At 46.7% G+C, this 25370-nt stretch overlaps 2 protein-coding genes across 3 annotated transcripts in view; one reads left to right on the top strand and one right to left on the bottom strand.

The window, feature by feature from the left end:
• Positions 1-25370, bottom strand: part of LOC4577141 (synapsin) — a 44113-nt gene that overhangs the window by 9524 nt on the left and 9219 nt on the right. Inside the window, exons 4-8 of one of the 2 annotated variants that reach the window (XM_061648203.1) lie at positions 24797-25218; positions 21989-22065; positions 20099-20463; positions 19628-19998; positions 18580-18684 (exon numbers count right to left, since the gene is read on the bottom strand). In XM_061648203.1, coding sequence (XP_061504187.1) covers positions 18580-18684; positions 19628-19998; positions 20099-20351 — 729 coding nt within the window. In that variant the 5' untranslated portion in view covers positions 20352-20463; positions 21989-22065; positions 24797-25218. Of the gene's footprint in view, positions 1-18579; positions 18685-19627; positions 19999-20098; positions 20464-21988; positions 22066-24796; positions 25219-25370 lie in introns of those variants that run through there. The other variant, XM_061648204.1, reaches the window with a different exon arrangement.
• On the top strand, positions 1037-18529 carry LOC4577142 (tissue inhibitor of metalloproteinase). Its single transcript, XM_001231185.4, has 4 exons — positions 1037-1588; positions 16800-16948; positions 17456-17541; positions 17677-18529. Exons 2-4 carry the CDS (start codon positions 16819-16821, stop codon positions 18103-18105), a joined length of 645 nt encoding a protein of 214 aa, XP_001231186.3. The 5' UTR covers positions 1037-1588; positions 16800-16818; the 3' UTR covers positions 18106-18529.

Raw genomic sequence — 25370 nt, 5'->3', positions numbered from 1 at the left:
TTAACCCAGAGCAAGATAAGCATCCGGGATGGGGTACACGTTTCTGGTGTGATCTTTCACGCTTACGTACTGTAATGTAGCCAATTGAATGCAATCGATTGATAAATGGCACGAGTGCATTTACGCCTTTGTTCGGACATTAGCAATGGTTTTGGAGTGTGAATTATTTGCTCACGATGTGGAATGTTTGCTTTTCTACTTAAGCAAGACAAACATTTTCATTGGCCCAAAACAGGGCATTTATTTTAAACCGTTTCTCCCCGTTGGGGACAAAGTATATTGACTATGTTGATTAGTGGTGATGCATTTTCGAGTAGGTTCTTGTGTGTTGTAAACATTTTTTTTTTTGAATTGAAAATTCAATATCCAAACCAACATAAAAAAAGGAGTTTGGTTTGTGGAGAATAATACACTGTTTATTCATAACCTAAATAACACTTTTTATTATTGCTATCCAATAAGGACTATAACAATACAATCAATGATTATTGCTGCAGTCTGCAATTGAATTTAGCGTGACAAAATATTGTAGAACGTAAGAGCTACTTTAGAATTAAGTATAACTTTACATTGTTAATTTGAAGCATGATCAGATTACATAATATGTCATTAATGTAACATGAAATTCATGGCTCAATTTGATAACATGTTTAGTACAAATAGATACGCTAATTTTGATGTTAAAATATGTATCACCTTCCCAATATTATTGAATAGCTAATCGACAAAAAGTCATAGAAATTGATGATTGTTTACTGTGACTTCCGAAATTCTGCTTATAACGTTTGAGCGTGACATATGATAGATGTACACACCCTACAAATTACAAAATTTTGGCTGTAGTTTGTTTTTGCCGCAAATGTTCTCTTCACCCGTTCGCGCGATGTGAGTAATCAACCCCTAAAACAACCCGACGCACAACCACGTCCTGCACGCGTGAAGTGTAAGCCATTGCGCACACCCCAAGAGAGAAACGCACGCTAGAGAGAGAAAAAGAGAGTTCGTAAGAGAGAAAAATGTAGCCCACCCTCACCGGTTCTCGCTCACGAGCACAGCGCGAGCAGGCGCACATTTATTAAAGACCCCGGTGCATCGCCACCGATCTCAGAACACGATCGCAGAAGGTATCGAACTAGCGACCGTGCTAGACGTGAGCCGTGTGCGTGTCCCGGACGCCTATCGCGAACATATCCGTACCGTGTGCGAGAAGGGTGGTGGTGGTGTTGTTTTGAAGTGTTTAATTCCTGTCTATTTTTTGCAACCCGCATCCGCAAACCGCGACTCGAAGAAGCAAACTGTAACGCAGTGAAAGAGTGTATCTGGCATCTTGTTGGTGTGCGATTGTTACTACTTTTCTCGGCGAGCGGCAGGCAGCGATCACGAGTTAAGATTGTGTGTAGTGTGTGTGTGTGTTGTAGTAGGCAGTGCGAAACAACAAAAATCCAAACTTTAAGGGGAGAGAAATTTACGCCGTTCGGGTTGTACGTGACGAAAGATCAAGGACGATCCTGTTGGCAGCCGACCGGGAGGAAGAAAGCGCACGTGTGTCCTACAGTTTTGGAGGCGAACGAATTCAAGCTAAAGCGTTGTAAGTGTTTACAAAACATTATGAAAACCCTCCCGCAAAAAGCCAAGATTTCTCTCAAGGGAAAATGGAGCAGTACTGTTGCAGTGTATGTTTAGCACAATAAATCTCGAGCCAGAGTGCGATCGGCACACGGCACACTACGATACTCCTGGGGATTAGCTAGATGAATCATGATAATTTGTCGACCGCAAGCGATCCATATTAAGCCACACCATATCGGTGGGACTCGAATCCACCCACTCTCAGCTGACTGAAAAGTGTCGACACTGTTTTTTATTCTCCCCTTTTTATTTTGATTTGCCAATGACCGACTGCATTCTGTCGCTTGTTTTCGATCCTCCCTCACGGGTTCCTTTATTATTATGGCTGAGCGACAAGTGTGCGTGTGTGTGTGTCGGGCAGTGCAAATTTATGGGTGAAAATTATGGACGACCGGAATCTCCTGTTCCGCTGGCTGTACACACACGGGGCCCCAGGATGTTGCTGTCCACCAGGGCGGAGGGAGCGAAATGTTTCTCCACAAAGTTCACCCACACCCGCCTGCTATTTTGTGACGCACCAGAGAGGGTGAAATTTCAAGAAAGAGGGATTGTTGCTTACACACTCCGTACTTTATTAATGGGTTTTCGGTTGGTGAGCATTAAGAGTTTGTGAAAAAAGGGGAGGAAGGCACAAAAAATCGACTGAGCTACACACGAACGAGGCCTGACGCCAACCGTGAGGCCGGAGGCTGCGGCCGTGTTGTGCAAGAAGCAGGGAAAATTGAGAAAGGGAGATATCGGAGACGATAAAGGCAGGTTGTAAAGTAGGGAAAGGAAGGGAGAGTGGGTTGTTTAAAACAAGGAAAACAACATTAAACGTTTAAACAATCACCAATCCGGGTGGACACCAGTGTAACCACCGGTCGGCAGCAGCAGCAGCAACACTTGCTGCTTCGCTGTTGATTATCGTTGATGAGGTTGTTGAGCGTGTGCATTCACTTGACGAGGGCGCGCATACACACGCTCCACAACCTTAAACGTATCATCTTTCGCCGTGCGCTTTAGCCAAGAGTTATGAGTAAAGTGAGTCGTTTGGATGAACTTTTGTTTCGTTTCACGTTGTTTTTTTTTCGTCTGTGTCACCTCATCCTCCGATTACATGTGATCGGTGTGAGATGGAGGACGTGGTCGCTATTGCTTCCCGTTTGTAGATTGAAGGTATGGTTTTAGGTGCATCTGTGCACCTGTGAAGACACCACTCATCGATGAGCTGGTGTCCAGTGGGGCTGTGTCAAGACGTACATTTTCAGTAGCGCAGCGAGCGGAAACAGCTTTTTATTCCATTTCTCAGCCACTTGTGGTTACTGTTTGCCAATACACTCTTAACAGCATTTGATGCTAAATATATCGACACAGCACTTGTGGTCCCTTTACGCTTATACAATGTATAGAGTGGAGTGTGATTCATTTGTGTTTCACAACTGCATAATGCATAATTGAACACATTCGTTAAGGTGATTTGAATGTTGTACCTTATCTCATTTGATAAAGCGACTCTAGTAAGCTGTCTGTCAGAAAATAAATTGACATGACTCATAGTAAGGATTTTATAAAGTTTTTATATTGGATATTGGAAATCAAGACACTTAGCAGGATATAAGTGCGTCAACTTTTCTTGAAGTTGTAATTCTTCCAGCAGCAGTTACATAAGTGCGCCCTAGGTTTAGATCGGTTGATGACTTAAATAGAATATCATTTGGTTAAAAATACACTATTAGTGTTTTGTCGAGGGTTTTTGTGCTAGGCTTATATGCCAATGACATGTTCACTATTAACCGCGAAAGCTCGAACGATTGTGAACTTCTGTACATCTGTACTTGTTTCATTTAATTCTTGTAGTCTGATGACTAGATTAACAAAAAGAAAATAAGATTCAAATGAAACCATGAGCACGTGTGCTATACTTGGCACTAGCCACATCGGTTTTAGATCATCCACAAGTAGCAGAGACAAGTTGTAAAGAGCATTAACCACAAAATCAACAAAGATATCTTTGCTTCTGAAGCTTTTAAGGTATAATGTATTATGAAACGAAATACTCATTAACAATTCCCCCCTTTTTAATAGGCTACGGCAATCAAACCCGTTGTCTTATTTATGTGTGATAAATTTGCGAATTTTTACATACTCTACCCAACCACCCGCCACGATTACCAGCCCTTTTCCAAGAAACCGATGCGCTAAAAAACAAAAACCTGACGCAATGTAAGCACATCGTTTACCCTTCGCGCAAATAAAGATAACGTATCGTCAAGATAATGCCAACAAACTGGCCGTGCACGGTGATCGCAAGCACAGAAACACACGCACACACCAACCCCCTGACGGTACGTAATGGCAATGCCAAACGGTTTCAGTTATTAGTTGTCGAGTTTATGGTCCCATCAGTGTGCCCGGGATGAATACAAGTACCACCACCACCCGTAGCGGCTTTTAACGCTTTTGGAGTGAATACAACTGCTCTCTCTCTCTCTTGCTGTGTTCTTTGCAGCAGCAGAACAAGTGTTTCAGACGGGGCTTACAGAGATATATGTCGCCTCCGCCGACCCTTTCTGTAAAACACTGTAAGAAAGAGGAGCAAAAAAAATCAACCAATCGATGTAAATGAGGTTTAAAATTTGCATAATAGTTTCTGAACCGAGTGGAGCGGCTCCGTTTGAAAGCACACACTTCTGGTAATGTTGTAGCGGCATCCCTCTCTTCCAGCGTGTGGGAAATAGCACACATTCCATACGAGTGGTTTGACCCGGGCACGCACGCACGCACGCATCTGACCGAAGAAGTTGTAACTGTGAGTAATCCACTCGAGAAGAACAGTGAAACAAAACACACAAATTTGCCTTCGCCAGCGCTACTTCAAATCTGGTCGGCTTACGCCACACACGCTCCTGTTCTCCGGTTGCAACACGGTTGCGTACTTGGAAAGTAGAGCACACACGCTTGAAATCCGGTACGCCGGGTTTCCGAAACCCGAGACTGATCATGCTGATCGGTGCTGTGTGGGAGCAGTCGTCGGTGTGGCTTGTGACCTTGGGAGAGCTGCAGAAGATCAGTTCTAGCCGCTGGTTTCTTTGAATTTTGCACAAGTGTCCCAGCTCAAGGCACGACCACAACACAAACCTCGACCATGCGGTGAAGCCTTCGGGGGATTTATGGTCGAGAAAGGGAAGCACTCACACACGCGGGAACAATGTTATCGATTGTCTTATTGTGATGTCATACCGTCTGCTCTGTCCTGCCGCGAAAGGCTTTAGATATTAATAATAAAATCCCGATGGTGAATAATGCCTAGGCTTTAGATCCACTGCGTCAACCACTGTGTCCGGATGAGATATCGTTTTTAAGTATGCGGTTACTGTGGCCAATCGATGGCCCTTTGGGTAAGGTCATGGTAATCGGGCACCACAGAGTGTGGCGATGATGTGTTCGAAGACACCCTCGAGGTATTTTTCCACCCGGTGGGACGTGATGCAGGCACATCTGCACCGCCCAAAACTCACTGCATACCGTCGGCCTTGGCCTTGGCTCCATAAAGCGACCATTGCCCCGAACGGGGTCCAAACAGCTGGATAGGGTTAACGAAAAAGCCATAACTTTTGCCCGGGCGAAACCAGCAGCAGAAACAGCCGTATCAGCGTGCGATCGTGCGATACTTGCCTTGCGGTGTGACATTCCAAGATGCTGGCCGCAACAATAGCCGTGTTGGTCATGAGCTCGAGCACTGGAGGGCAACAAGCAAATCAAAGGGATTAACAACCGCACGAAAATTGCTGATCACGTAAAGCCTTCGCCACGGCTGAAGGTTGATCGAAAGAGAGTGAGTATGTTGGCGCTTCTCGGAACCGTACTCCAGATAGAGTTGGTGTAGTGCCCGTCATCATGCCCTCCTCCCCCATGAACGTGATCTGGTTAATGTTACGTACACAGTATTCCGCACGGCCAAGATAGATCACTCTGGTGCGTCCCGGAGGGCGAAGCGAACCATTTCGGACCTACGCTGGCCTGCTTAGCGCTACTACAGCGTGTTATTAACCATGATGCGATCGCAAACATCCCGGCAGTTTACGTTGTTTATTTTTGCAAAATGCGAAGGGGGGGGGGGGGGTTGGGGAGGAGAGCGTACTCTATTGCAAAACTGCCAGATGGTAAATGATAATCCGGTAAGCATCTTCGAGCAGCTCCAATTGCCCCAATCCATCAACAGGTGCCGTGATATTTTATGATCCTGTCCGCCATAAACATACGGGTCCGGCGGTCCACAAGAAAGTGGGAAAGGCCCACCATATTGTTTTAACTCTCTGTCCATCACGATCATCTCCATGACCAACCCTTGATAGAAGGAGCTCGCTTGCACGACCACCACCATTGCTGGCGGTGCGGTTTTCGAGTGTTTACAAAATAAAATGCTCCACATCGATCGGAGTTCCCCAAAAGGGCTGACCGTTAGGAGCGGAGCACACCGATGGGGAGAGAGAGAAAGAAAGAGCAAATACACTGCGTGATGTTGTTTTGCTATTTAAACTAGTTCACAATCAAGCGTGTGTATCGTGTCGATGTATATTGCCACACGCGGCATGGGTTTTCTAACCGAATTCCAGCGGCGACTGCCTGTCCAACGCCTGGAACCATACTTTCTGGAAGGTTGCGTGTGTCCGTCCGTCCGTGGTTACTGGTTTGCATGTAGTGCATGCTAGCTAAATGATGTGTTTGATATTTCAAACCCTCCTTCACCTTCTGGTAATGCAAAGAATGTAGTGTGCACAAGAAGAAAAAAACAAACTTCTGTATGCACTTTGACGTGCGTGCGATAATTAGCCAGCAAATGTGTTGCAACGCTGGCGAAACGATACAGGAAGCTTGGCCGTAGTTTAGAATGCAGCACTCGGTGCCACTTTCCACATGTCGAGGGAGTTTAATTTTCTTGAGGTACAAACAATCAACAGCACGGCATGGCACGTTTTGCGATATGAAACGGTACCAAATGACTTCCTCTAAAACAAACGGGGTCTACACGGCGCTAAGAACTCGTCTAAAGAGCGACGAGAGCGGTGTTCCGTTTTCTGCGTCCCATTCGTCTTATGTTTGGAATAGCTACGCTTCATCGTGCTGTCAGGCGCAACAGAGGAACAGCCTGAAGATCGTCATTAATTTATCCGAAAATCCGCGCAATCAATATGCGCTCAGTTGAGTAGGAACAGCATTGGTTGAGATGCAGACGTTCTGTTGCCCTTTCCTTCGGTGTCATCTCGCCCCGACCCGTATCAACCCCCAATCCCAATCGGATGTTGTACATTTTCCGAATTCTTTGGCCACTTTGGGAACAACTGTGCACCGTCCTCGCGGGGCTTTGTTTTTACGTTTTGCGTCACCCTGTCATCGCAGGCGCAGGCGGTCTTCTTTTCTGGGGAGTAGACAACTGAAGATAAACTTCCTGCACGAGGCGTATTTCCTTTCGATTTGGTTTTTTTTTTTTTCTTGGTTCACCCATCTGGCGTGGCGTGTGCATCAAATCGTTTGATTTCTTTTCGTTCGCTCGTTTGCTTGGAACGATCTCGTCCCTCTTGCTGTGACAGCCGTACGCAAACATCAAACGCGAACCTCAGCGCCGATTTGATGCTCCAATTCTTTAAAAAAAACCCGGCCAAGAGACCCCCATCATGCTGCTGTTTGCTTTCCTGTTTATTTGTTGCAGTTGTCTTCGTGTGTGTGTGTGCGCTGCTCGACAAATAAATCAGCTGGTCGGCGGGCAAAATTCTGGCCCAGGATGCCATATGTTCGACAATGGTTGGTGTGTGTTTTTTCACCCTCCCTGGCGTGATGTTTGGCTTTACTGGCGTCAGCGTTCCGTCTTGACGAAGTGCCAGTGCTCCGGTCTTTATTTGAATGCGAATTGTAATGGGAAAAATCAACAACCATCCAACGCTCCCCTTACCCCGTTTTCGGACAGGTAAAAGAGGCTTTTCGCTCCATTTGATCGATTGAAGTTGTCTCGAGAGGGTTGGTGAATTTCGTGATCAAGAAATTGCAACTGCACTATGTGCATTGTTGGGCCGCACTTGGCTGCAAGTGCTGGAGTTAAGACACGGTGGAGAGATACAAGGGAGCAAACAAATCGCAAAATTGTTTCTGCATGTCACCCAGTGAGTGTGAACGTGTTATCGTTCAGGGTGTGGGTGTGGGTCAAAACAATTCGCCATCCGAAGGGACTTTGCACAGCCACGGCTCGGGCTAGTGCCGGTAACCGTACGGCAAACCGCCCAACCAGACCGGAGAGGGTGAGTTGCTCACACACCGTTCGTTTAGCTTGTTATCACCTTCCATCTAGCGTGTGTCTTTCAACGTTTGGCAGGGCGTTTTGCCAGCGAAAGTGCATGTATTTTCACCCCCTATCCCCTAGAAGGGTTGAGCTTGGTGGGTGTAGTTTGGCAGCACACCGCAATCACTGACAATCTCTTTGCCCCCTTTCCATAGGCGGGTGAGGTAAAAGGGTGTCTTTCTACTGTACCGACCAGACCCTATGCTATCATTCCTCGGGCACGGTGTGTGTGTTCCATTTCTGCACGGGAGCGGGTCACGCGCGAAAACTCCCCCAGCAAAAGAGACGGCGTTTCCTGTCCATCTCGAGGAATGGGGTGAGAGGGGAGAGGGAGAGGAAGGGAATCAGGAGTTACACTGTCAGGGTGCTGGAAAATGGAAAGTTTTGGTAAGCGGAGCACATGCATGCAATGCGACCCATTGAGAGAGGTTTACATTGTTCGCGCTTCGCTCGGTGAAGGCAGCGACTGGCCATGACGATGGAAAACGAACGGCTGGTGCATGCATTATACCGCCAGGTGTGGCAGAAGGGATGGCGCAGTATATGTGTGTGTGTGTGTGAGGGCAACTTTATGATAATATGCATCTATCCAGTGAAGGTTCCCATCGAGAGCCGCATTTTGCGTGCCAAGTAAAAGGAGGAAGACGGGAATGGCTGGTGTAACTTGGCAAGTACATACTATTTGCAAACAAGTTATATCACTTTTCCACCAATGTTTGGCATATTATATGCTATAAATTTGGTTAAAATAATGATAAGTACGCATAGGTTATGTCAATGATTAATTGCAAACGATTTTGGCAGCGCGTTTCGAACAGTAATTTAACTAATTCAACATTTCAACATACAAAAACGAAACAAACAACGCTTTAGCCAATATTTCTTTAAAGTAACATACTCTAGAAATGAAAAACATGTACAATTTACATATAGAAAAAAATCAATCTACTAATTTGCTTAGTTTTGAGTACATATCGTTTAGAAAACCCCTTGTGTTTGAATATTGTTTTGAATATTTTCATTTTGTTTGCAGTCATCTTGCCCATGCCCTTCAATTATCTTCCCGCAATTTACACCAAACCGTTGCGCATGTTGCAAAATGACGCGCGCTTAAAGGATTGATCAAGTTTCGCATCCCCTTCATCCCGCTCCCGGAAGTGGCCATTGGGTCTGGGCTGGGTTTTGTAACAAAATAGCGCAACCGCATCATCCATTGCACCTGACACGGGCCGGCAAAGGGAGCGTCGGTTTTCCGGCGATACTCCAAATCATTTATCACACACGATCACACAGCACCAGCAGCAACACATGTTTGCGTAACGAGGGCCAAGGGAATTGGCAGCAATTCTGACCCACCACCCTGAAGTGGCATGCTTACCCGCGGGTGGCCAACTTGTTATTGCCGTTCCGACGATAAACGATCCGACCGTATCATGGTGTGTGGGTCGTGCTGTGCTACTGTGCGCACAGCATATCACCCGTACCACCCCGGTCGGTTTGGTGCGCAGTGGGAGTGAGGATGAAAGCGGGCTGACTATTGGCCGAGCCACGGAATGGGTGGGATGTGAAGCACTACAGGGGTTGGAAACTTTTAAGCATACTCACAACCGAAAAGAAGAGCCAATGACGATGGGAAATGGCTGAAATCGGTTCACCAACTTTATCGTGGACGCTTCACACTAGGATATTGAACTTTTAAGTACTTATGCGAATGCTTTTTTTGTTTATGTGTCTGTGTCTTTATCTCGCTTCTATTCATTTTGTAAGATAACCATTTTGTTCTGATGTGTTCAGTACAAAAAACTAAAATACGACAAAAGGCGTTGATGCATTTGACGTGCAGTCGACCCTAGCAGGACAACATTGCCGTTACGGTTCGTAGCAAAACAATCAACCGTGACAGATGCGATTTAATTTTTTATTCCACCGCACATCGCACCAACACTGATCACACTGATTGTAGACGCTGATTTATCAACACGCGGGACCGGATTTTGCTGATCGAGAGCGCGCGCGCTCGAAACATTCCAATTATCTTATCGCAGGGGCGCTGTTTTGGGTTCCAGCGTTGAGGTTGAGATGTAAGCGAGTCTTGAATCATCCGATTTGTGCACGTCCACAAATCATCGCGAGCTGAATAGTGCTCTGTTCCGCCTTAGTTTTGTTCACCGATCTGGAGAAGCTGATTAGCGTGCGGAAGAAACTGCTTGCTGCGGTGCATCGTGCATGTGGAATGCAAATCGCATCGAGGAAGTGATCGCGCTCCGGCGCGGTGCTATGTATCGATGATCGAATCAGATCGCGCAAAACACTGCCGATATGCAGCCCCGAGCACTGCTGAGTAATCGATCGTCAGTCAGCCGAGAATGCTGCTTACCCGGGGGTGACGAACCGTGCGGGGCCCGATGGACGACGTTTCTCGTTGGCGCCGCGGCCCTTTTGAAGCATGCAGCTGGGCTTGGATGCGCGTGTGTTTGATAATTTTAACTTGCAGTAAAACTTCCCACCGTAAAAACACGGCCCTGATACGATGACAAGATATGGCCGTTTAATATCGCTACACAGCTTGCTCTTGCTCTCGTTGCATCGTGGCTGACGGTGCATCTTTGGCTCGCGTGTCAATTAGCATAAATTAGTCGTAAAAGTTAGTGTCCGCTACGTGTCCCCTCGTCGGCAGTCGCATACCACGTGGAAGTACGTGTCTGCCGTTCGCGCTCCGTCTCTCTTTTTCGCTCTCCTTGGTGACGAAAAATGCAGCACCCCCCCTGTCACGACAGCTTGAGCGATCGAGCCGGTTCGATTCTGGGTTCGTTTCGTTCGAGGGCCTCGAAAGATTTACTACCGTTTGATGGGCTTTAGCGACCGAATGGCATGTGTAGTGGTGTGCTGAACAACAATAGCTACCGACCAGATGAGAAGCAAAGAATCTGAAAGCGGAGGAAGGAAACCATCCCATCACGAATTGAGGCGGAAGAATAGAATGGATGGAATCAGATGCTTTTTAATCTGCTCCATCTTGTACCTGGAGCGGTGAAGATCGATCGGACGTTTGGTTTTGGGCGCTTGGGGCATGGCACGCAGCGCGAGATTTTTATCGATCACACACACACCAACAAATAGTGCCGCTACTCCATGACGTTCGTACCGCGTCGGTGTGGCCCTGTCTTCTTGCTTCCAAATTCCCGACAAGATCTTGAGTGTGCCGCCGCCGCCATACGTAGCGAAGTCCGCAAGGTGAGACTTTCGATTTCATGCTGGGCCGCTAATGACACATTCGCCGCATGCGGCTCATGCTGCCGTCCTCATCTGGGGCGAGCGATCGGGACTTTTAAAGGGCGTAAAGTAATTTAAACGCCGAGCCGAAGTGAATGGAGCCGTAAATGAGATCATTATTCCGGTATCGCATGAGAGCGAAGAGTGAACTGTACTGTGCCGATTACTTTGCGGAAAGTGTGGCCGATGAGAATGTCTCCCCGAACGCCGCAAGATGCTGAACCTGTTGTGGGTTTCTTTCCCCCTCTCTCGTAAGTTTACACACATGAACAAACAACGGCTGGTTCGCATTTGTCCTTGTACTTGTGGAAATGTGTGCGGTAAATTGAGTTTGGCTCTTCCTTCAGGCAGCGTGTGATTCAAGCGTTTCGAAAAGATTCTCTGTAATAAAAAGGTCTCAAGTACACTTAAACGAACCTTTATTTATTTTACCGATCGTTCCGGTTGCTGGTTAGTGGATTGGCCCCAGACATTGTGCAATTGATTCTGGTGTGGCGGTAAAGAAGTAATTAGGCACGGTACTACTACTACTCCACCTTGTTTGGTTTTATAAGCTTCACTATAATTAAATTATCGTTTGGACCTGTTTTAACAGCCCGCAGCAACTGTGGCTCCGGACGACCTGAACTATTAGACCACGCGACTCCGACCACAGAAACAATGTCCGTTCGGTTGCGTATCCTATGCGCTGACGTTGGCGGCGTATCAATGAAAACCTGTTATTTGCAAATGAGTGGCTCTCTGTCCTGGCCGTTCGCGCTAAAAGCTAGCGTCTCCTCTGGCGGTAATTATTGAAATCAATTACAAACCTTAGGTCGTGCCCGTTGCCGTGAATGGAGGGGATCAATCAAGCGATGAAGCATGGGGGTTGGTCGTACTTTTAAATGGGGAATTCACGATGCACTAATTTATGTGACAGCTTACCAACTTCTTGCTGCTTCTTGCTGTACTGGCCTGTGGTATCAATATGGGGAGCACGATAATTTTTCCCCTGATTGACAAATACAGTACAATTACGACGAGCGTAGATGGGAAGGTACATGGCCCCATCGATGGAGGGAAATTTATTGCCCGCCCGGTGCATATGCTAATACATTGATCGAGGCATCAGCTACTGGACGGCACAAATGACTGATATCGACCGGCCGAGCAGTGCTCGTTGTTACAAATCAGGAGCAACCGGTTCACGGCACCCCTGTTGACCTACAAAAAGGAGACAACTTGAAGAAGCGGGGGAACTTGAAGAAGTAAGGACGAGAAGGAACTTGTCCACGCACAGAGGTGCGTTCACACATTGCGTCATCTGTACGGGCCATTCAGCAACACCCAAAAGAAAGAAAGTAAAGAAGCAATGCATCATCACGACGAGACAAAAGTAAACAAACCATTAGCACCCATCGCAGTGTTGTCGCGTACGCATCTTCGTGCAACCTTTTTTTTTTTTTGTTTCGTACCCTTCCTCGGTTGTTGGAATTGCACTCTTTAGCCGCGGCAATAGTGCCGGCCCGGTTGCGACCGTCGATGGAGCGAATCCAGCGAAGATCAAGGCTGCACTCAAGGCGTAACATACCGAGGCCGAGTTCTCCGTTTTCGCATGCTCCGAATGCCAGAACGGTGCGGGGCGGTAACCATTACCCCGTTCGCCCTGCGACTACTTTTATGATAGTGCCGCTAGTTAGTGTGTGTGTGTGTGTGTGTGTGTGAGTGTATGCTCAGGCCGGCCACGCCGTGTTGGTGCGGTGTCAAAACAAAACCACCGAGAAATATGACTCAATTAGAGCTATTTTTACCCGATGCCGGTCCGATAGAAGCGCGGTTTGTTTGAAAATTCTAGGACACACACTCTGTGGAAGAATGAGTGATACAGGCACACACACACACACACGTGCGCACACGGTAGCGTATTTAAAGCAGTACCGCAGCCCAGCACTACCCTCCGCGCACCAATAAACTAGGTGCGTTTGCTGACAGCTGTCACTTTTGCATCTTCGCCCCATTCTCGAGCGCCTGCTCCTATCGTATGCCGATCTCGTTTGCCCGAATGATGATCGCGATGATGCGCTTTGGTGCAATCATTGAATGCACGAACGCGATTCAGGATTGTTTAAAAAAACGAATCAAAACAAAACTTAGATCAGCTGCAGCCGTCAGGGTGACGAGCGGTGGGTGACACAAAAAAAGAGTGTAAAATTCCGATCCGATCGCACGAAAACTTTTGTCAGCGTCGGTATTCCCACAGCCCCACAGCCATTCAGTAGGAAAGAAATTGTCAAACACCTTTGGCACATAATCCTATCAAACACACATCTATGTTGCTATTTGGTTTCAGCCGCATCCCTCGCATCGGACAGCTGCGCCAAGCTGACAAATACACTCCGGTTAAACTACTGCGGCGGCTGCCGTGCCTGCTAATAGGGGCTAACTGATTTTCTTCCTTCCCACAATCACACTTCCAGGGACGGGGGAGGACAGTTCCTACACATCCTACGCATTCACACGCATAGCCGATGCGTGCGCGTGTGTGTCCCCGTATGCTCATCCCTTTCGTGCGGGTGCTAAATGGTGGTGAGATGACGATCTTTTTTTCGTTGCTGTTATGTTGTTTAATATCTCTGTCACATGAGTCGCACCTTGTCTGAAGGCGGAGAAAAAGTAGGGAGAAAAAGAAAGAATGCACCCCTTTTGGGCCGTTAATCTTCCGGGTGAGATGTTTAGGGCTAGCAGTATTCGATGGAACTCTGCCGCATCGAATCGGGTGTTCGAATTGCCTGCTAGCAAGTGCTGCCGTCAGCTCTCTATCGAGCGGCAGTTTTGCCTCATAGTCTACGCCCAGACCAGACGGGACCGAATGAATCACTACTGGGGCGGCCTGAGGTTGTGATTTATGAGGAACACAGCAAGAAGCGAAGTGGACCCGAGTTCTACACCGACCGTAGCAATCACTGGAACTCGGTGGGCGATTATGAAAGCGGCTGTAGTAAAGAAAAAAAACTCCAATAAAGAACAAACACCGCTGCTCTCGTATGTCGGAAGAAGGAACTTTCTCATGCCTCACGGCCTAATCGGTACCGATTGGTACAGTGTCACGCACGGCTTAGTACGTACGTTTGCGGGATGTTAATGGAGCGGCTTTGCTTTTGCTTTCGACTTTTAGCACGAACCAAAACGGTAGCTCTCCAATCTTTGGGCAGCTTTTTGGCTACTCTCGCATTGTGAATGTTTCATGAGGCGAACGCACTTCGGGAGCACTTCGACGGGAACTTGGTTAAGTAATTAGCTGCTCGGTTGTGTTTGGGTGTGTTATGCGGTTGTCATTACTGCAATTCTGTGGTTCACTTTCGGCTCGACAATCGATCCTGAATGGCCCAGTGAGACACGGTCATGTGAAGTCGTCGCTATGATCCTTGGAAATGGAACCAGCCTAATGGAAGGAGCGATATTCTTTTCTTTGCGATTGTTTGCAGGCTGTGTTTCTGTTGTCGCCCAACATTTATCGCTTCACAGGATCGACACCACTTGAATGACAGGGTCGTTCTTCCCCACTTTAAGACTGTTGGCAATTATTATTAATTATGTACCACCGCACTCTGTCCACCCTTCATTGCACAGCCATTCCATTCCGTTTGCGTAATGGAACGAAATGGTAATTGAAGCATGGGCTTGCCACTACAAACAGCTTACACTGCCATTTCCCCAGCCTGTTGTGCCTGTCCCTGTAGTACTGTTCCGTTAGCGCCTCCAAATATGGGGTGAAGCGTACCGAACTGACCAGTGATTTCAATTAGTAGCACGATAAGTGAATGCCACCGTGTAACCACCAACCGGGACCGGGACTGACTGAAATTCCGAGTGCCCGAGGCATACTACAACAACCCACTGAATGGCCGGCTAAAAGGTGTGAAGTGATGTGACAGTGACCAGGTACACAATCGAACCGTTACATCGATTAAGCTTTAAAAACGAATCATGATGGATTACACCGGGTGCCAATTGACAGGAGCATGAAAAGTGCCTCCGGTTTGGAGGTGTGAGTGTTGGAGTGTAACGCGATTCGGGTTACTTGAGGAATTCAACAAGCAAAGCGGCATGTGTTTTGCTTCTGTCAAGGTTGTTCCGATTTGGCAAGTGCATGCCATATATAACGGCGACCCCAAGTGTTGGGGTAGGCAAAAACGTCTCCACCAAACGAGCCGACCATGGCGGCGTGTGTGTTCGGAGAATTTTCGGTACACTTTACATTAAAAATTTGCCCTTTGGGGCGCACACACACACACACACACACACACACACACACACACACACACACACACACACACACACACACACACACACACACACACACACACACACACACACACACACACACACACACGTTAAATAGCATCTGCTCCCCTTGTTGAAGGCCGGCAACATTGAACGTGGTGAGCACAGGAGTGTATTTTTAGCCGATGACATCGAGAGTACGAGCCAAGAGAGCGATAGGAAGTGGCGGTTTACGGCGGGCTGGCAACCGGGGCTAGATCCGGTTGTTCGGGATCGGGATGATGAAAATACATGTTTATCAAGAATTTTATTTATTCCCGGTCGTGGCGCACGGCACCGTCTCCACATCGCCGGATTGCTCCACAAATCCCAAGTCCTCAAGTCGGTATGATTTATTTCAAGTCAAACTCCAATCGGCAAAGTGTCAATATCTGGTATCGTGGTTGCCGTCGTATTCGTTGCGGTCCCGGCCATCGCCGGCAGCTCATAACGCGAATGGCCAACTTATTTGTACCGTACGCGAAGTTATTCCGCGTCCCATCAATAATGCATACCCGAATGGAGAGGAAGGTTCCTTTCCTTTGCCGCGCAGAACCTTGCTTTGCGCAAATAGCAAATGTTTACTGATTGTGCATGTGAGCGATGTGAAGCGAGTAAAACAAAACTGTGTACGAATGTACGAAAAATAAAGACATACAACCCGTGCAAACGGGACAGTGATTGGATAATTTATCGCTGGAGTATCGAAACAATCAGACAGTTTAGCTTGGTGGTTAAATGGATGATTGTTTTCTCCCATCGTGATGTCTCGTGCACTGGCAGATGGGGATGATTTGTTGCCCGAAGATGCGCGATCGGGATCGATGGGCCGAAGATTAACTACCGTGCGCGATGAATGCTAAATGCAGCACAAATAAACACGCGTACGATCGTGTGTGGCGCATGGCGTATAAATTACATCTTTGGCTTTTTTCCAGATACCTGGAAAAGACTTCAAAGAGGCACGAAACAAGAAAAGGCTAGGGTTGTTTAAAAAATCATTTCCGTTCGATGGCAATGTGCGCTCGCGGGTATGTGTGCAAGTGTGTGTGTGTGTGTGCTCTCCGGCAAGAGGTGACCTTTTCCACATTCTTGCCCCGTCAACACTTCGTGCCGATTCAGGGATTATGAGATTTTAATTTCAACCGTTTTAAAGCACTTTGAGAGCGACGCACAGACACCATTGTGCGTGATATGATTTGCCGAGGCATTGATCGTGTACCTTATTCTTCCCATGCTAACTGTTCTTCTTTCTCTCTATCTCTTGATTTCGTTTCAGTTGAAATATTGGACCAAAAATGAAGACGAACCGTCTGCTACCGCTGTTGTTGACGATTGTCGGGCTGGCGATGGTGATGCTTCCCACGGCCGAAACCTGCAGCTGCCTCCCGCAGCATCCCCAGACGGCTTTCTGCGACTCGCAGTACGGTAAGTTATTAATGTGAAAGGTTACACGAGCGATTACTGACCCAATTCAGTCATCCTCCGGTCACGGCGGCATCCATCAGTTGTGTCTGCTGACGGTGCAGCCGGTGTGTACCTCATTTCGTTTGCCATAAAATCGGTTTATTACTGTAGGCTCGGAGCAAGCGAGACGAGGTTGTCTTCACCTTCGGAGGTAGAGTTAAATCATTTTTGCGCCCTTGCTGGATCAATGCGAGATGGTTAATAATTCCGGAGTGCACTTCCCTGGACATTGTCATGTATTATAACATTATTCGCTATAATCATCAACCCTGTTTAATGGCGCTTTCTACCGTTAATGGGGTTTGTGGAATGAATAGCCCATGACATCATCGTGTTAGGTGTCACCGCGATCGCTAAGCAAGTGTATCACGTTATTCATCGCCCGTAGAGCATTGGTGAAAGATTATAAAAAAGAGAGACAAAAATTAACGTCTTCTGTCGCTTGTTTTATCTCCCACTTTTTTTTAGTAATCGTTGCACAAGTGCTGCGCAAAACGGCATCAAAGAACGAGGCCATGGATGCGTACAAGATTGCAGTCAAGAAAGAGTACAAGGTAAGATCGCGTGCAATGTTGAGTACGATCCTGCACGCAACAGCACACAAATTGTAGCGCCTGCAGGGGAGATCGTCCCAGGATTTCTAACTCATTGCTAATTTCTCTCCTTCTTTTTCTCCTCCTTCCCAACAGATGAGCGACGAGGCACGGCAGCTCCTCAACCACGGAAAGCTGTACACATCCACGATGGATTCGACTTGTGGCATCAAGCTGAAACCGTCCACGCTGTACGCGATTGCGGCCAACAGCGAACAGGTTGGCCTGTGCGACTTTATCCGACCGTACGACGAGCTGTCGCTGGTGGAGAAGCGTGGCCTGGCCGGTGTCTATCGCAAGGGCTGCAAGTGCAAGATCAATCACTGCTGGGACGACAAGTGCCACCAGCGGCTCGGCTCCTGCAACTGGACCCCGTTCGCGCCGAAGGGTATCTGCGAAACGAGCTACGGCTCGTGCGTACCGGCCGGTGTGACGAAGAAGAACGGAGCACCGATCAAGTGCCACTGGCGCCGATCGCCCCGCTTCGGGCAGTGTGTCGCCGAGAATAGTCCCAAGTACCCGTGAAACCCTATGGAAAGCCTGGCAGCCTGAATTGTTGTTATAAACCGTTTACAAGCATATTTTAACTTTGTTCCGGACATTATTCTCTGGGTGCGTCGGTTGGTATCCAAAACAAATGGTAACTAGCGAATGCCCCCTGAAAATGTCCTTTATTTATCAAGCACGATCGATGGTGTAGAAGAAGGTTGTATTGGGCGGCGACGGCCAACCAGAAAGAGAGGTCGACCGGCCAGAGCAGTGTGCCAGAGTAGAGTACTGTGAAGGGAATGGCAAATCTTACTTTCGTTAAGTACAAATTACAATTAGCCACAACGCGGACAGGGAAGCCGATGAGTGTCGTAGCGAATGGTACACGCGTGTTGTGGATATGAGAGAGGGTATGATATTTTCATGAATAAATTATTGGATTATACTTAGTGTAACTGTAGCATGGGTGTGTTTTTGGTTCTATTGTTCGCCTGCGCGTTCTGCACTTACCATGTCCTTCGGGTTCGGGAAGAACGTCTGCTCAACCAGCGGGAATGCATCGCGACCGAGACGACGCTGCAGCTGCAGCAGATGAGCAAACACCCACGGTTTATCCTGCCGGGGCGTAGGAAGATTGAAAACGAAAGCGAATTAAGTAACTGTATTACAAACAATTTTGCGGTATGCAGTGGGCAACATTTGACAAGCCACCATTGCTTACAGTAAACATACATAAAGAAGCGCAACACACAGTCAGCCCAGTTGGAGTAGCATTGGAATGGGAAGCAGTGGACTGGAGGTCAGGATGTTTTTCTTTCCAGGAGAGAGTGGTGCTGACGTCGCAAAAGCAATCGGGAAATTGGTGCTGAAGGTTATTTAAAAGCCTGAGGCTACCAAGCAAAAGCCAATCGTTGTATAGCACTTGGACAATTGTTCGGTTGCTTTAGAATTTTAAACTAGGCGTGATTTTGTCCTTTGCGTGTTTGTGTGTGTGTAAGTGTGCGACTAGAAGCAAATAAGGACAGTGCAGGGAAAATGGCGAAGGGAAATGCAAAGCATTACGTGTTTAGCTAGAGATCTGTATCAAACGTAATGTTGATCATTCTTTAAAAGCTTTATGATTTTAAAATGCCACGATGGCACCCGTTTTTTGAATTGTATTGATGTGCTGATGCCAAAAGATGTCACTAACAAAAAATGAATCAAAAACGTATGTTTATACGAAATATACATAGAAAAGATGCCCATCAACGCTAGAATAAAAGATTCATCTAAAAATAAAATTACAAAATCAAATAAATAGAATACAAATCGTATATCCACTCCTAATGTGACTTTAATCTTATAAAAGCTAATTTATTGGAGGCATCTAGATGCTAGTGACATTAAATTAACTATAAATTTTCAAAAAAAGTCTTGAAACCCTTGAAAAAAAAAACCTCAAATTAACAAATTTGCCCAAAAGCAGATGATAATGGCACGAGGATAGGAAAGCTTAAGAACAATAGTACACTATATCACACACCTTTGCTAGTAAAAATCCTCCCAAATGACTTACCTGGAACTGGTACAGTGAGTGCAGCGAGTTAATGCTCGGCACACCGCCATACTTCAACCCGAGCAGCGTCGAACGATAGTCCTTCGAGCCGTCCCGCGGTGGCTGGCGCACTAGGATAAAGTCCGGGCGGAACGGCTTCGCCTGCTTCGATCCGCCCCGGTTGCAGCCCACCATCGGTCCCGAGTCGGCACTGGCCGTCAGCATGATCTCCCGGAACTCGGCCTGCTCGACGCGAATGTCGTAGTCGCTGTGCAGCCGCTTGCCGCGGAAGTACTTCGACCAGTCCGTGTTCTGATCGTCCACGACCAGCAGCGTGAAGCACTTGTCCCGATTGAACGGCTGCACCCGGCTGGCAGTGGACACGGCCGCACCTGCGGGTAGGAAACGGTGCACCAGAAAAGCGAACCTTTAAATCTGGCCAGGCAGTGCAGGCAGGGCAGGCGGAAAAGCGTCCTAGCGGCGGTAGCTTACCAATGATGGAGGCACCCTGGTCCCGGGCCGCTCCGGTCAAGCTTTGCACGCGCTGCAGCAAGCTTTCGCGCGACTTGGCCGGGCTGGAGGGTGCGCTGGTACCGCGCTGGGCCGGCCCCTTGCCAAAGCTTAGCGACAGCTCCGGGCCACCGGTGGGCGGTGCGGAACCGGGCGGTACCGGCCCGCCCGGCGACACGGACCCGGCCGTACCGGGGGCCGGCGGGGGCGGGATGTTGGGCGGACCGCCCGGCATCGGTTGCTGCTGAAGCGGGGGCTGTGGGCGAGCTGCGGGCGGCAGGTCTTTCGGATCGACATCCTCGCACTCGGAAGACAGGTCTCCCGAGCTGAATCTGCCAATGAAATCACTAAATCAGCACAGCGACAGATCATGCAGGAGGCGAAACCAATGAGACAAAAAAAACAAAGAAAGACAAGAGAGAAACAGAGAGAGAGAGAGAAGGAACACACAACGTAGACAGTGGATAACGGTGCAAATAGGATGCGGAAGGAACAGGATGAAAAGAGATTGATTGTTTGTTTCGCATCAACAAGAAACAAGATAAATATTTGTATAAAAAGATATCAAAAGGCATGAGTTTAATATAAAAAGTAGAACATTGTTCAGTCAAATACGTCCACGAGAACAACAAAAAACCCAAAAACATTAAACAAATAAAGTATAGAAATCGAAACAATCGAACGGGAAACGGATATCAGGTGAAAGGGACATGTACAGTTGAGAACAATAGCATCGAGAATGAGTAGTCGAAACAGCAAAATGGAAAGAGACATAGCAAAAGTTGGAGAGAGAGAGATGTCATGGCATAAAGATAACAAACGGTAGAATCAAGTTTAAACATGTTTGCACGAAATATACAGTTTGGACACAAGCATACCGTCGGGTGTGGTTTATTTGGTGCGTTTCACATTTTGACATTTTGGCGAGCACGGGGACAGGTGTGTGTGAGAAGAAAAGAAGAAAAAAAAACAAGATAACAACACATCAAAGCATAGAAGAGAAGAGAGAGAGAGAGATAAAGAGAAAGAATGAAAAAGAGAGGGAGAGAAAGAACAGGATTACAACATTAGTACAACACACACACGCACGCACACACAATTTGGGGTGTCAATCTCCCACTGGGGGAGCAAATCGGGGAGTAAATGAATTTCCCCTGATTTGTGCTACTTCATCGATCACTCCATTTCCATTAGTGTGGGTGGGTGTAGAGTAGTGCTGCCCTGCTAGTCGCTAGACATGGCGTTATGTGTGCGCTTGGTGTATCTATCATTCCACGTCGCTTGGTGAGGCACGTGTAGTGGTATGTGTTAAGTAGTTTGTGCGTGTACTTTTTTTCAAACTGTTTAATTTGACAAGTGAAAGATCGTGTCAAACGAAGGCATAGTATGATGAAGACGAATGTCTTTAAAGCATGATTTCGGGAAGGGGTAGAATGTGTGTTTTTTTTCGTACTGCAATCAAGAAATGGAAACCGTACGTAGCTTGTCCAGAGTATAGTGCAACATTTTTTTCTTCTTTCCAAAACTAATCTAATTGGCCAATGTCCGGAAGCAACAACTGGACAAACGACGATTCGCCGGTTAAATCAGTACCAACGTAAATCGCAATCTAATGCCATATGATCGTGACTGCATGAGATGATCTAAATGAGAGCCAACATAATTTCGATGCAATGCAATTTGGGATGAGTGAAGGAAAGGGAAGACATGGTTCGAATCTAGGAGAGACTAAGCTTGATGAAAACGACGAAACGAAAGAAAAGGGGGTTCGGGAAGATGTAGATGGATAAGAGTGAACTAGCATGAGCTACGGGGAAAAGCAGCGAATCGAGTGGTACTGGTACAGGTGGCCGCAACCGCGACGCTACTTACCGGCGCTTCAGGAAATTAACATTGCTGGTGAAGCTACTCTTGAAACTTGCGAAAGACAGTGTGCCGGCTTGTGGATCCTGCGTTCGAACAATCCAACGGTGGGAGTGGATCCGAAGAATGAAACATAAAGAAACACAGGTTAGAATATATTGATGCAGCGGTGTGAGAGAGGGATTAAAATGAATGGTACGTTGATGAAACAGGTGAGTAAAGCGCAAGGAAGTTGCTAAAGGTAGCTGGGCAGATTTGTTGCTATTCAGAGCAGAGTGCTTGCTGTGTTTTAGCCGCGAAAAAGCCAACCCGTGAGGCGAGAACGTAACGAAAAACCCGGAACGGCTATACGCAGTAGAGGCGAGCCAACTTTGCTAACGTGCTGCCATCGGGGTTTGGAAAGGGCAAAGTTTAATGCATTTTTCTGCGGTGTTTGGTTAAATGTTGGAGCATGTTCAAAGAGTGTGCTGAGTGCACAGGATGAAGTTTTAATGTAAGCTTTTGCAGGCGACAGGAACAGAGTGCATAATGTGGCTGTGGAAATTATACTACACAAGAAGCTAAAAGAATGATCGAGAGAGAGAGAGCTGCGCCAAGAAGGGAAAATTCAAAGGATGAAAAAGATTCTTGGCCCATGATAAAAGCAAAAGGTTGATGCAAGATTTCCATAAAAGGTAACTTTTAAATTGTTCATTTCATGCGAGTAGCAGCGCTGTTTAGCTTTAATTTTTTTGCTCCAACTATAACGACGTAAATACTTGGAATTCCGTCGAAAATATTTAATCTACATGCCATGTTTCGATGGCTTTATTGCTTCCGTTTGACATACAATTTGACGGAATACATGTTTATTTTTTCGTGCGATTTAGGTTTCAATTCCATATAACAAATGATCATGTAAATATTGTGCCACTAGTAAAACTTTCCACTATTCTTTAGTAACATTATGGTTACGGTTAAAATGTACATAATCTATCAAACTAGTAATAGATTATTAGTAGAAAAACGAAAGAACTAATTGTGAGACTATACAATACAAAACGGAATATAATCAAGTCTTATTGGAAGCCGGTCTCGTGGTACAGTCGTCAACTCGTACGACTTAATAACGATGGGTCCATGGGTTCAAGCCCCAAATGGATCGTGCAGCCACACGTAGGACAGCCTATCCTGCTATGGGGAGTAATCCATAAGTCACTGAAAGCCAACACGATCTCATGAATACTCTCACGATGTGTGATGTAGTATGACAACATGACGTAAACATTATTGCAAACAGTGTAATGACTAACAGAGATAAATAGTTCAAAATTTATTAGAACACTGGACACCAAAATAAAGAGTAAGAGCAAAAAGCGTTATATAGCTGACAATATAAGAGATATTTATGGATACTTAATGCACACGAAGGCACGGAGGTAAATGACCACCTTTTGACGGGCTCATGCCAACATGCTGTGACAGTGTATCTGATATAAATCCTTTACATTTGGACCATCCGTCCTTCGCTTCTGAAAAGTCATTTATCAAGAACAAACCATCATCTTATTATTCGTCTCTTCGTTTTCGTAAGTCGTTTCGAGAAATCGAGAAACCATTTGGAAGCAAAACTATCCCCACCATGATATAGATACGAGTTTTCAAAAGGAAACAAAAATACGGCCCGAGTTTATCCAGCACTAACAAAATGTGCTAAAAAGTTTCTCTACCCTCCCAAACAAGCGCAATCCATTCGCATGTGAAATGGACATCGAGAGTGGAAACCTTTTGCACACTGATTCATACCGCACTTCGTTGCTTCATGACATTCAATCGTGTCCGTCTGCTGCTTGATTTGAGGCGAACGAGCGAACGAAAAATACACGAACAAAACTTTACCGTACCGCCGCTGCCAGAAAGTTTTAGAGGTTTCATTATTGAATCATCACAAGTATTTGCGAGCATGCATGCGTGCCGTAAGGGCGCGCACGCGTTTGTGTGTGTGTGTTTATGGTTGGTTAAGTGTGTGGGTAGTTTACGGTGGTTTTACCAGCTCGGTTGGCAGTTTGCCCGAAAAAAAACATAAACTTTCGTAAGGAAGGAGCAACATTAAGAATGAAGCAGTTGTGATGACGCTTCATTTCGTTCGTCCGGAAACTAAACCCCGTTTCGCTAGAAACGGAAATAAAGCACGCAAATGGACGGTGTGATTCCTGTTGTTAAAGCTAGCACAAGTTTTGCTCAAAAAAGGAGGAATGTTAAAAGCTAGGATAAATGGAGTCCCATCTTTCATGTGATGATGATGATGATGATTATTGTCGAATGATGTAATACATGATAATTGTGAGAATGAAACATGATATCAAAGAACATCGTTTGGCTAATTATAGAAAACTGGCAGCGCTCGGAAGAAAATAAAATAAAGAGGCGAAGCAGGAAAAGCTCCGTTCACAGCCCAATGGAGAAGCCCGGTACTTCACGGGTGTCGATGATGTTACTCAACAAAGTTGCACTAGTTAGCCGCTTGTGGCCACCCGGCAATACATCCAACGACCGATGATCATGCACCGGACGAACCGGAAACCGTTTCTATTAAGCTGCAGGGATAGTTTGTACACATCTAAAGCTTCAAAGTAATGGCTCACGCTCTCGCTTGCATATGATTTTACCCTTCCCGAGGCACCAAGCACGCGGCAGTAAGCCGGATGATAGGATGGGACTGTATATGGGAGGCCAGCGTAAACCAAGCATCAGAGAAAGAGACAGATAGTGTGTGTTCGTGTGTTTGTGGATGAAGATGCAAAGCTGATACGATGTACGATGGAAAACAATTATTACCTTTGGCGGGGCGCAGATTCGCCCGCACCCAGCGTCAGATATGGCGCTAATATTGAACGGAACGGAACGAAAGTGAAGACAACTACGCTACGCACCCGAGTGGCGGCTTAGTCGAGACTTCCGGCGTGGGTTGTTTGTTTGGTTTTCGTTTGGTGTTGGTGTAGAGTGGCAACGAGAGAACGACCGCTTGTATGTTGCTAGTAACGCACGAGCTGTTACTTGGGCGCTGCCCGACTAGCTGCTGAAGATGGCGGATGAAGAATGTCGTGGTTGGTCGCTTTGTCGTTGGTGGTTGGATAGTTTTCTAAGCACCGAGTAGTACTCTGACGGCTACGGCTGATGGTGATGGTGATAACGATGGCAATGGAGTCTCTACTGAGATGCAGTTATAAAGGCTGGGGCGGAGGTTTGATGATTGGTAGCTAAAGTATTAGCCGCAACCGTACCGCAATCGAGGAAGATGAAAGGGACGATAGGAAATGGGTTGTGAAAATTGACGAATAAATCAAAGAGAAAAGGTTTTGTTACAAATGATGCACGTGTGGTAGGTGTTGTTATGGATGAATAGGTGAGT

The sequence above is a fragment of the Anopheles gambiae genome, chromosome 2, assembly GCF_943734735.2.
Source record: "Anopheles gambiae chromosome 2, idAnoGambNW_F1_1, whole genome shotgun sequence".
In the NCBI taxonomy this organism is placed as follows: domain Eukaryota; kingdom Metazoa; phylum Arthropoda; class Insecta; order Diptera; family Culicidae; genus Anopheles; species Anopheles gambiae.
This window is presented reverse-complemented; position numbering and strand designations above follow the sequence as displayed.